Below are 12,071 nucleotides of genomic sequence, written 5' to 3'. Positions count from 1 at the left end.
GTGGTTTAGCTTATCCACTTCTAAAGAGAACTATAATGATTCCCTTACAGCAGACCAAACACATAACTAGTAGAGAACAGAGTATTTGCAAAAGCTATGCCAGCTATTTCCAGAATAGTCAAACCCTTACATTTGATGTCATGGTTTAAAAATTCTACAGTGGGAGAAAAAATTCCTACTCTATTCTTACGGATTTTTTCCATAGGAACTATCTAGGAAAAAAACCTGAATGAGTACCAGAAAAGGAGCACGCAATCCCAGGGATGGTTTCCTTATTAAGAATTACCTACTTCAAGCTAGCCTGTAGCTATTCTTGAGTTAAATATTACCCAAGTTAGTAAGCATAGTGCCACATGTTCTCTGGGGCAGCTCTAAGACTGTTTCTGCTTCCAGTGAAATCAGTGTAAAACCCATGTTTCTGCAAAGGATTAATGCAAATTCTTTCACTCCCTTATGGATGTGTGCCCACACCACGTGCTCTATGTACATATAAAATGTTTCTCCAGTGACCACTTGACAGTAACCCAGGGTTTACAAACAGAAAACTCCTACCCTCCTACAAAGAGAATAACAGTAGTCTTTGTAACAGTAAATAAACCCACTACTTCTCCTGCTTATCAGACATGCTTCCTTCCTGTGACAGGAATTATATCACTGCACTGATGGGAAGAAGAGAAAAGGGATTTTTTTTTTAAATGGTTGTTTTATCTATCACTTTCACTGAGGCAGAAATTCTAGACTGATTCACAGATGGAAACCCCAAATGCCATGCAGCAAAGCGTTCATCTATGGACAGGAAACAGTATGGGTTTTATAGGCTAGAGTAAAGGTTATGTCACTTTTAAGTACCTTTTAAAAGACTGCACAGACACGTTCCTTAATGTTCAACTGACAAAACTAGCCACACATAAAAGCCTTTAATCATGTACATATACAGGGTGTACTAGTGAAGTTTAATTTCTGTATGCTCCTACAGATTAGCCTTGTTCCTCCAATACAGATAACATTAAGCGATGTTGTCACCAAGCTACATAGAAACAGAAGGAAACAGGAAGGAGGAAAAAAAGTGGCATTTGAAATAAAATGGTGAGAGAATACAAAGGCTACTGCAAATACCAAATACAGATGAGATCAGCAGGTATTACAGAAGGAGCAGTAGACAAACGTAAAAGGTACCAGGGAAAAGAACAGCAAGCTTGTAGAATAGGCTGTTTTAAATATGTTTTTTTAGAGGTGTATTTTCAGCAAGGCTCTGAATGAGTGCATAAAGACACTTGTAAATGTTCACAGACATGAATGTAAAACATCAGTGGGAAGGAGCAAGACTTTCTAATCAGCTCTCTTGAGGTATAACAGTTGATCTCTGTTATACTCACACTAGCAGTTTTGGGAAGCTTGACTTCGTCTTTCTGTTGATTTTTTTACCTTTGGAGGCTAAAATTGTCTTTTCAAAATATGATCAATTTAAATCTGACCCAACAACAACTGAAAGAAATGAATAGACAAATAGCTGAATTGGACCCAGTCTGGTCCTGGAATGAATACTTTTTATCTGTGGGTAAGTTTGCACTGAGCATTTTGCTTCTTCGTTAGAGTCACTGAAAATACAAAAAGGAAATCCACGCTAACTAAATCTAGACAAACTGTAACCTTCATTGTGAATCTAAGAGGCAAAATCTAGCTTTCTTGGCAACCCTCATCTACATTACACACCCACAAACAAGACTGCAATTCGCAGTACTCCTCACGTGAACCACCATCTGAACATAGAAAAGATCTTCCCTATATACCTGCATCTGAAAATCATGTGAATGTTATACAGACCACATTTGTACGGAACAAGTCAAACTAACTGGAAGTTTTCTGAAGCTAGAATACGTCAAGCAGTATTTTAGCCATATATAGGTATGAAACTTTTTTTTTTTTTTGACAGTGTAATACCCTGCTGCAAAAGGAGAGGTTTGGATTTGAAAAAAGAACTTTCTGTTGCTCCCTTAACAAATGGGCCTTTTCCTTTCTGTTCTCTTTTCAGGTTCCCTATTCATGTAACACTTATCCCAGGCTCCAGAGCATACTTTCGGTTTTGAAACTCTCTGTAAATCAATGTCCTTATGAACAGCTCCTGCCAAAAGTGTAATCAGCCTGTATGCGTAGCATTTGCCTAGGGATACGTAAGCCTGTGCTTTAACATGCATTGTTCTTTTTGACCCAGGATTCAGCCAGGACATTAATTCTATAAATTTATGAGAATGTTAGGTTTATTTGGCTTGGGACATTCATTTTGCTCGCCACTTTTACTTGGGGTTCCCAGCTGCCTTTGAACATTAGTCACACAATATACTGTTTGTGAGAAATGCCTTGGTTAATCTATTAAGCAGAAGGATGTGTAAGGCTCTTTGGAAATAGTGCTGGGAAAAACAGTGATGCGATAGATGCAGGAGGAAGAAGCAGCCCGGGCCCTGGAGGGTTCAAAGCTGTTACTAATGGACATGATGCACAGGCTGGAGCTACACCCCGCGGTTGTGGGAAGGAACTGGTAGCACTGAGTGCCTCTGCAAGGCTGCCAGCCCTTCTAAGGAATAGCAGCATAACCTTGGACTTGGGTTGCTGTTGCCAGCACACAACATTGCTGTGAGTTCAGCTGTCTTCCCCTGTACACTTTACATAGACATTATACAGTTAATAAACCAATAAACTCCAATGCAGAAACAGTGGACTAAAGCTTGCACTGCAGAATAAGCATTGTGCTTACTGATGAACAGTGTACAATCTGATCTTGGACTACCAAACGATAAGCTGGAGCCAGTTTCTAGACAGATGTTTAGAAGAATGGATGTGTAAGAAGGAGGATTTTACACAGGGAGCTAGACCTCTTCTTTTAGAAGAAAGCACCTGTGGGACAAAATCCTTAGGAGGATTCTGCTGGGATGGACTGTCTTGGGCAAGGTGCTTGGCTTTTCCTTCCATTTTTGCACGAGCCCTGACCTCAACTAGCTACTTTCCATTCCCAGCCTCAGCTCAGCTGCACATACCTAGTTAAGAGATGTGAGACATCCTCTCTCACTCTCCCTCCATCCTAAGCTATAATGAATTTCCCCAGAGTGAATGTTGTTCATTTCCACTATGCTCCTCCTTCTCCATTACACCTCTACTCAGCCCAAATTACACAGTGGCATCCAGAGATGGAAGGAATGCTGGTGGGTGGATGAAGATTCTTAAGATAGCTTCCTTTCTTAAGGGTGACACACAGAATCGTATCAAGGACATTATCCAAAAAGTGTAATGTGAAGTGTCCTGAAACTTTCATTTTCCTTGGCAGAGACTGCGCCAGTTTTTCTTTGCAGAATGACTCAGTTCTTACAGGTCCATAAGAAACTTTGAAGACTGCATTTACGCTGTAGCTAGCTTCTGCAAATGCTGAAAATTCTCTTGGGGACAACCTAATGAAAAATTTTAAAGAAGCCAACATCCCATGCCTGTTATCTTGAGTTTCTAGCCTAAGACAATGGCATGAGAGAGCACTTTAGAAGGCAGAGTTGACTACACAGTTCCCCCAATTCTATCTCAGCAGTCATGAGCAATGCATCATTCCGCTAAAGAAGCTAAAAAAGAAAAGTCTTTTAGGCATTTCAGATCATATTCTGCTGATAAATACTACAATTCTGGCGAGGAGAGAAATTAATCCCATGAATTGAAGTGAAAAAAATCCAAACGCTGGTGAGAGAATTGGCAAAGGGGTGGAGCTTTTTGTTATCCAAAGGTGCTCTCCGACCAGGAAATACTGTGAGAAAAACACTCTTTGCTGGATCCCAGGCTACAGCATTCGCACTTCTACAGCTTGACACTACTAAGAATCTTCAAAGAGAGTAAACATTTTTCTGTATATTTCTCACTAACATTGTCATAATTCTTCCTTTTTGTAAAAAAAAAAAAAAAAAATAAAGACGACTAATGTTTTTCCTGCAAGCAGTTATCAAACATGTTCAGTTTGGACATGGAACAAAATGCTTAGCTAAATGCAGTTTGTTCTATCCACAGACATCATTTACCAGAAGCAATATGCAAGATGAAGGATGAAGGTATTTGTTAATTTCCAATGGGTGCATTAAAACTGTAAATTTTAAAATCTGCTTTTTAAAACAATGTGTAGAACCAGCAAACTCTGTTTTGCTTTTCTTCCACACAGAGCAGACAATCATCATTAGAAATTGGCCAAGCCACATTTTAGGATCTGAAACACTCCAGGAACTAATATTGGCAGGGCTGATGATTGGGGATATTAAAGAAATAAAGACTGGGAAAACTCATTTGTTACACACACTTCAAAAGAGGAACCAATGAAGAGGCGATAAGCAAATAATAAAACAACTGACAGTAAGATTAGCATTAGACTTTGGATTTGACCAGTAAAGAAAATGTAGAGATGTTATGAAGACAATGATTATTGAAGAAGGTGGAGAACATCATAAAGATGGGACATTGCTTTTATTAACCAAACCTGTTTAGAGAAAAAAAAGAAAACCGGCAGCCAGAACGTGATATACATGGATGACAAGTGACAAAGGGTTACTGGCAGTGGACGTGTGGGAGAAAGGCATCCCTGCCCAGGGTCGGTACTTTTCCCTGTCTACATTCCATTGCGCGATGGTGGGCTGCACCGCACTTTGACATTTCTGAATGCAAAACCGTGGCTCGAAGATTCTACCAAATAAGAAGTCGCAGTTCAAGTTGTCTTTTTTCCATACTGGTGTTTTCCTGAGATTCAGAAGACTATAACACTTGAGTGTGGTGAAGAGCTGCATGGTCAAGTTCAGCTGTCTTTGATGGAATACCTGCACCATAAGTAGGCAGTTCTTCAAATCTCCCTTGTTAACAGCACTTTCACACATCACATTTAAAGGCAATCAAGGAGAGGTCTCATCTTGGCAGGCAGCTGGCGAGTGCATCAGGCCTTGGTACGGTCACAAAGTTCATGGTGCAGTGCAATAGTGGACAGATCTTTTCATGATCCTTCAACACTTCACTCAAGTGTTTCATTTCGTCTGTTAGCTTTCCGATTTCTCTTTTCAGGGAGGTATTTTCTTGCTCAAGAGACTCATATTCCTGGAAGGAGAGAAAGAAAAAAAGCCTGCTCATAGTCAAAACATTCCTTTCGGTGCTTCCACCTTGAGTGTATTCATGTAACTGTAGAAAAATTGCGTGGTTTCTTATTGCAACGTGCAAAATGCTAAGGAAAGACAGACACAGCCTGGGTGCTGGAACAGGGCAAGGGCTTTACGACCTGTGCCCTGACCACACTGTGATTCCTTTTGTGGCCCTGAAGACCAGGAGGTGCTGCTGGTCCTTGGGAGTCCCCAGCAGCCCGGGGCTGCAGGCGTGGGTGGCTGCTTCCTCGTGGTGGCCACCTCCAGCCCCAGGCTGCCTCTGCAGAGAAGGGCCCAGCAGGGCAGCTCTGCACTGTCAGGGCAGAGAAAATGAAAGCACTGACTGCAGGTAGGTGCTGGGAAAACCCAGTGCCTGGCATTGCCGGTGAGGAAAGGGCAGCCCCTGCCCTGGGCCAGTGCAGGGAAAGGCCATTTAGGCAGGTGACGGCTGGGATGCGCACCTAGCACAACGTGTCCGGTGCCAGCCGCTCTCCTCCAGGCTGGCCAGGGCTTGTAGCCACCTGCTCAGATGCCGGGAACTCAAGAGCAGGAGGAGGGGAGAGTCATGCCACCTTGTTCCCAGACCCGCTTTGTCACCAGATGGCCTGATCACTGCCTTGGTTATCCCTGACCCGGGCTGCTTTTGAGCTGAGGCTTCTCTGGCAATGAATAAGCTGCTATTAACTGCAGGGGAGTTTTGAGATGCTCTGCAGCATGAATCTGTGACGGATGTGAGACTCGTATGTCACATTTTTTGGTAACTGCGCGTCTCAAGTGTCCCTGCTGCCAAGCCTTCTCATCCCAAAGAGAAGAGAGCTAGAGGTTCAGAGCCAGCCCACAGAAAACCTGCAGGTGTCTGCACCTCGCTGCTGGCCCAGGGCTCAACACTCACCCACTCAATCTCACCTCCCTGAGAAAGCTTCAGAGCAAACTTCAAAGCCTACACATGCCTTACAAGGCCTGTTTACCAGGCAGCAGGGAGAACCTCTCATGCAATGCTCCTCTGGGCAGCCTGGGACTGCCCCTGCTGCTCTTTGATGCAGGAGTTTGGCCCCCCTTGCCCTCCCTCATACCCTTCCACCACCCACTACCTCTCTCACACACAGAGCAGCACAGGCGTGGTCCTCCTAACACATTATGGTAGCCAACTCCAGTGAAGTCGTCCATCCCTGGCTCTGGCTCTGATCACCTCTTGTTGCCCCAAACCCCATGGGGTTGAGTTTTGGAGTAAGTGTTACTCTCCCATTGCTCTGTCCCATTTTCAGCGACGAGACTATCAAATTGTTCTTGCTAAAAATGAATTCCTATTCAGCCAGATCTGCCTGCACCTGGGAAAACCTGCGTGCCCGAGAATGAAGATTCCCAGCATGAGGAGGATCCTCAAGTTCAGGAGGAACATCAGAGAGGCTGCAGAAAGGCACAGGGCCCAGAAAGGATTCCACAAAAGCCAGGGGTTACCCCTTTCCAGAAGTACCCTGCACCTGGCTTTCTCAGGCGCTGACTCAGAGGAAGTCTGGGAAAAACCAAACCCAAAACTCCCCACACTGTCCCTCTTGGCCTCTGCTGACTGTCGGCAGATCTTTCCACATGAGAAAGAGAAAAGCCTGCGCTGAACCTCCAGAGTTGAACAACTGACTCAGCCACAATCATAGCAGCAGAACTAACATTTACTCCAAGAGCCCTGGCTACAACAAAAGCACTGCTGTGTGAGGTAGCATCCAAAACCAGAGAAAGGGGATTCCTGTCCTCCAGCATTTGCACTGGGGACCAGAAAAAACTACACCACATTGTGATATTGAGAAGAAGTATTAAGAGTTTCTGGAAGAATCAGTTATGTTCATGGTTTTTTGGAAACACCCACTGTTATTTATCAGAGCGTACAAGTATAACAGCTAACTGAACCGAGCTCTCACGCTCAGAGGTTTTGAAGTTCCTAAGAAGCCTTTTCAACTGGGTATTTCTGTCTCACACCATAGTTTTAGAACTGACTTAAGCCAGCACTGCCACTAAGCAGCAGGGCCCCCTCCTTCTCTATCACCTGCTCCCCCGTAAGGCAGCAAGCATTCATCCACTGCCATAGTGAACGTGACAAGATTAACACTAATCCAGAAGAAAATGGGTTTGTTTTAGCCCAGAGGAGCCCTGTGGTCCGGTTCACTGGCCGGTCACGGGAATAGCAAAAGAGGGAGGGTGAGGCGAGGGCAGGACCGTGTGTCTCTCTCTCCCTGGCAGCGCGACCGATGGCAGAGCTGCACTGTCCAACACCAGCATCAGTGTCCCGGAGTTCCCAACCAGGCATCCCACAGCACGCCGGTCTCTGCCTCGCATCCGCAGCTCTCTGAGCTGGATTAGCGTGAAGAGGGGCCCACACCTGCTTAAGAGGTCCCGTTTATTGTGAAGTCCCATGCCCGGTACCCAAGCCGTGCCGGCAAAACATCAAGTATCCACTCACCTCGTGAAGTTTATCTGCTTTCTGAGTTTGCTTCTTCCGGCTCCTCTGTGCAGCAACTCGATTTTTTTCTCTCCTCCTTACCTTCCTGTCGTCTTCTTCATGACTCTGGAAGACATAAGCCAGAAACACTTTAAGGTGTGCAGGGGGAGGCCCGAAGCCAGGCGCGCAGCCGTTTCTAAGAACGAGCACATACTCCAGTGTCACCTACCGCCGCCCCCCCGCGGACCGCACGCTGCCTGCCGAGGGCAGCGCATCCCCCTGCCCCACCGCCCAGCTGGGCCCCCAGGCGGAGGGCTGGAAGCCAGCAGAGATGCCCGGGCGATGCTCGCTCTACCGCTGACGGGGGAACCCGGGCGCCCCCGCCACCCGGGGCGGGGACCTGCGCTCCCCCTCTGCCCGCCGGGCAGCGTTGTACACCTGCCTCGCCTCCGCGCGAACGAGGAGACGGGAGGTGCGAGCGGCGGCGAGGAAAGCCGGGCTCCTGCCGCGCCCGCACCCGCTGCCGGCGGAGCGGCCCTGCCGCCCTCCCGGCGCTTCTCCCGGCGCCCTCCCGCCCGCCCGCCGCGGGGGAGCAGCCGCTGACCGCGCCGTGCGGCGGAGCGGCCGGGAGCCTTCCTTCCGCGCACCGCCGGCGGTTCCCCCGCCCTCCTACCTGGAAAAGGGCCGGCACCACAGCCGCGCTCCCGGCAAGGGAAGGACCGATGCCCGGGGCGGGGGGAGCGGGCAACCCCGACGCGGCGCTGCCCGGCGTGACTCAGCCCCATGTGCCCGCCCGCCTACAGCGCCGAGCCCCTCCGCCCTGCCCCTACCTGCTGGCTGCCCTCGGCCGCCGCGCTCCGAGGCAGCGCGCTGCCCCCCGCCGCCGCCGGGACGGCGCACGACATCCCCGCCGGCTGCGGAGCCGCCCCGGGGCGACGCGCTCGGCGCCGCTGGGCTCCCCCGGCCCGCGGCGGGGTGGGAGGTTAGGGGAGGGGAGAGGAGGGCAGGGCGGGCCGGGGCGGGACAGGGGACGCGCCGCCCCGGCACCTGGCACCCCCCGGCCCGGGGGAGGAGCCGCCGCCGCCCCGCCGCGGCAGCCCCGCCGCGCCGCCCCGCTCCGGGCCGCTCCGCCGCCCGCATGGCCGTCACGTGGCGCCCGCCGGCAGCCGCGCCGCGCCCGGGGAACCGGGACCCCCGGGATCCCCCGCCCCGGCCCGCACTGCCGCCCCCCGGGCCGGCCGCCCCGCCGCGCCCGGGGAACCGGGACCCCCGGGATCCCCCGCCCCGGCCCGCACTGCCGCCCCCCGGGCCGGCCGCCCCGCCGCGCCCGGGGAACCGGGATCCCCCGCCCCGGCCCGCACTGCCGCCCCCCGGGCCGGCCGCCCCGGGTCTGAGCCCCCCGCGCCGGCAAGCGTGCCCGTCCCCCGGGACCGCGGGGTCTGCTCAGCCCCCGGGAGCCGGGGGAAAGCCCGCACCCCCGGAGCTCGGCGCTGCCGGGCAAGGACCTGCCTGAAAATCCCCCGGAGAGCCCCAGCCCCGGGGGCCGGCTGGGCCCGGCGCCCCACCGGGCGGCCCGACTCGTGCTTTCGCCTGCAGAAATAACGGCCCGGCACTTTCTCTTCTCCCCAGATTTCCTCCCGGCGGCAGGGCGGGGAGGCCCGGCTGACCCCGGGAGCCGGCCCGGCGCCCCCCCCCGCCCGCCCGGCGCTCGGGGCCGGCTCCCCCCCCCCGGCCGCTCCCGCCCGCCGCGCTTCTGCGACATCGGCTTTCGAAAGCGGCCTGAGCTCCGGCGAAGTGACAGCCGGCTCAGCCAGGGTTCAGGGGCGTGAGGACGCGGCACCGGTGCTGGGATAAAGCCATTTTCACTTTCGCTACTCGCCCTGTTCCTTTAAATAATAAGGAAATGCCACAGGCTTCTTGTAAAGGCGAAGCCGGGCAAGGACTGCTGAAAACACGGTTGCTGCAGACAAAAATCTCTGTTCGACTATTCTGTCGAAAGCATTTTGGCAGACTGAACAATGTTTCTTTTGCCCCTCCAAACGCTTTCCTTATATTTTAATTGAACCATTACCTTGGCCCTCGGCTCTGAGGGAAGGGCAGGTGTTGGCACCAACAGGTACTTCAACAACATCCCTGCTCTACCGCAGATGCATCTGTACGTGGTAACTCAACGGGCACTCCTGGCTGTACTCGTCACAGGGGCCAACGGCAGGGCAGTCAGTCATAAAGCCCCAGGTATCTTAATAACTTGGATACTTCCCTGTTTTTCTGGCTTCCCCAGAAGTTTGAGTCATCCAGTTTAGATGAAGACGAGGTTACAAAGTTTACAAATTGAGTAAATATAGAATATCCTTTCCGGAAGATTTGGCTAACAGTTCGCGCTGAAGGTGAGAGAACCGCGCTGCCCAGGAGTCCAAGAGTCAAGCTGAAGTCTGCGTTCTGCCACAGCTTTCCTCGTAGGCTCCAGGACCATCAGCATTACTGAAAGACCTGAGCAGGACTTCCCCCATGGGAAGCGCTTCTCCCCAGCTGTTCCACCTCAAAGCAGCTTGTGTCTCCATCTTCCAGGCTACCCACACCTTTGCTTTTGCACTTTCTCAGAGCTCCTCTGACCCCAGAGGACCGAGTACCCGCAAGCCCTCCCCACCCTAACAGCCACAGGGACCCACAACTCGGATACACATCCTCACCAAAGCGCCCTCACCTCAGCCTGCATCCCCAGAGTGCGCTCGGTCTCCCAAGCATCTTACAGGATGTTCCTAGCCCTCTGGTTTCTTTAAAAGCAGTCTTGCTTCTCCCTTCCTTCACCATCCAATTTGAACTGACCCTGCAGGAAGCTCTCATGCTGTTCCAGGAGCAATGCTGCCGTTAATGGCAACTGCACAAGCAGGCTATCTAACAGCATCAAGTCCTGAGCCGCTTACCAAGAATTTATTAGCACTGAATAAATATCTACTTCACTGAGTAACTCCCGGCAGCTTTAGAGTAAGGTTTCCAGGATCCCACAAGTATGGGACAAGTCACGAGACAGTCCCCTTGAGCTTGACTACAATCTGCTCTTGTTCAAAGTGACAAAGGAAATGAAAAGTCAAAATTTGCTTGTGGGAACAAGCTTCTGCTTAGTATTAAAGCTATCTCTGGTACATCTGTAGAAATGCTTACACAGTAGTTCCAGGTAACGCAGCAATAAAGGCAGAGCATTTCTATGCGGGACAGAAAACAAGCCCAGAAAGCAGTCTAGTCAGCTGAGTTTACATTTTATAATGGCAGTTCATCAGTGATTTTTGTCTGCACTGAAGAAGCCTACACACATGCAGACTTGTCACTGAATGCAGCTTAGCACAGTGTCGCTCTTCTGAAGAGCAGCACGTTATTGGAACTGGGTTTCCGAGCACCAGCGCGCCCAAGCTTCCAGACGTTGGTGTCCACGTGAAGATTTCTGGAAGAGGAGCTTCCCTGCATGCTGTGTCTAATCCCCTTTGTTCAGAAACCACACACAGCAAAAGTGTGCGTGGATACTGCTCCGATTTGCAAGTTTTTCTTGGGTAGGGATAGCCCACCCTCACGAATGATAAGCACATCGCTGAGAGTACATGCCAACAAACAGCGAGATATATTCCATCTCACCCCAAAAAGCCAAGGAATTCAAACTGTTTGCAAATGTTCCCAAGCATCCATCACCATTGAGCTGTCTTACAAAATTCAAAGGCTATATAAAGAAAAACTACCAGACATTTCTTGATGCAACAGCAATTCACCCCAAGTTAAAAATAAATTTAGATGTTGTGACATTCCAGTAGAAGCCTGATTAGACACTTGTCTTGCACAACACTGCTGATTTCTATGAAAAGTTAACTGAAGGACAAAAGGCTACTGGAATGTGAAAAAATTAAGTATTTTACATATTTCTGCCAGTGGGAAGAACAGATCCCAGGCACGGCTAGTTGCAGATATCACTTGCTGTAGAAATTTTTAATAATCATTTGAAAAACAGCTGAACATTCAAGTGTTGAGTTTAGCTCATCACAGAACTTGCATTTAAAGGGAGGTCCTCCAACACCTTCCATTGCCGCTTGGCCAAAAGTAGCCATCAGAGATTCGTAAATTCATAGTTCACGTGCTGCACTTGGAATCTTGATTGGTTTATCCTCCTTTACACTCTTTATTTGGCCAGCGCTTCCAGATGCGTTTGTTTTCTTTTTCCACCCACCTGCAGTTGCAACAACGGCCATGGAACAAGGCCCGACTGCCCTAGCTCAGGGCATCCATTCCCACTTCCTTCAAATCCTGTGCAGACCAACTACCCTGCAATCTCTTAACACACACTGTAGGGTGAATTCATTAATTTGCTTATTAAGACGTAATCCACAGTGCTCTCTCCTCTTTATTTCTTAAGGTATTTGTCCTACTCTGGCCACTGTTGATGGGAACTCTTCAAAGAGACGTGCCTATTCCTAGCTATTCTCTGTACTTGCCTATCATTATTTGCAGAGAAT

General features: G+C 49.9%; 1 protein-coding gene across 1 annotated transcript; it reads right to left on the bottom strand.

The window, feature by feature from the left end:
- Positions 1-4,468: 4,468 nt before the first annotated feature.
- Positions 4,469-8,549, bottom strand: BATF3 (basic leucine zipper ATF-like transcription factor 3). Its single transcript, XM_075042025.1, has 3 exons — positions 8,406-8,549; positions 7,597-7,701; positions 4,469-5,103 (listed from the first exon to the last, which is right to left on the bottom strand). The coding sequence occupies exons 1-3, from the start codon at positions 8,478-8,480 to the stop codon at positions 4,918-4,920; spliced, it is 366 nt and encodes a 121-aa protein (XP_074898126.1). The 5' UTR covers positions 8,481-8,549; the 3' UTR covers positions 4,469-4,917.
- Between the last annotated feature and the right edge of the window lie 3,522 nt (positions 8,550-12,071).

The sequence above is a fragment of the Buteo buteo genome, chromosome 12 (genome assembly GCF_964188355.1).
Source record: "Buteo buteo chromosome 12, bButBut1.hap1.1, whole genome shotgun sequence".
NCBI classification, from domain to species: domain Eukaryota; kingdom Metazoa; phylum Chordata; class Aves; order Accipitriformes; family Accipitridae; genus Buteo; species Buteo buteo.
The sequence above is the reverse complement of the archived record's forward strand: the minus strand, read 5'-3'. Positions and strand labels throughout refer to the sequence as shown.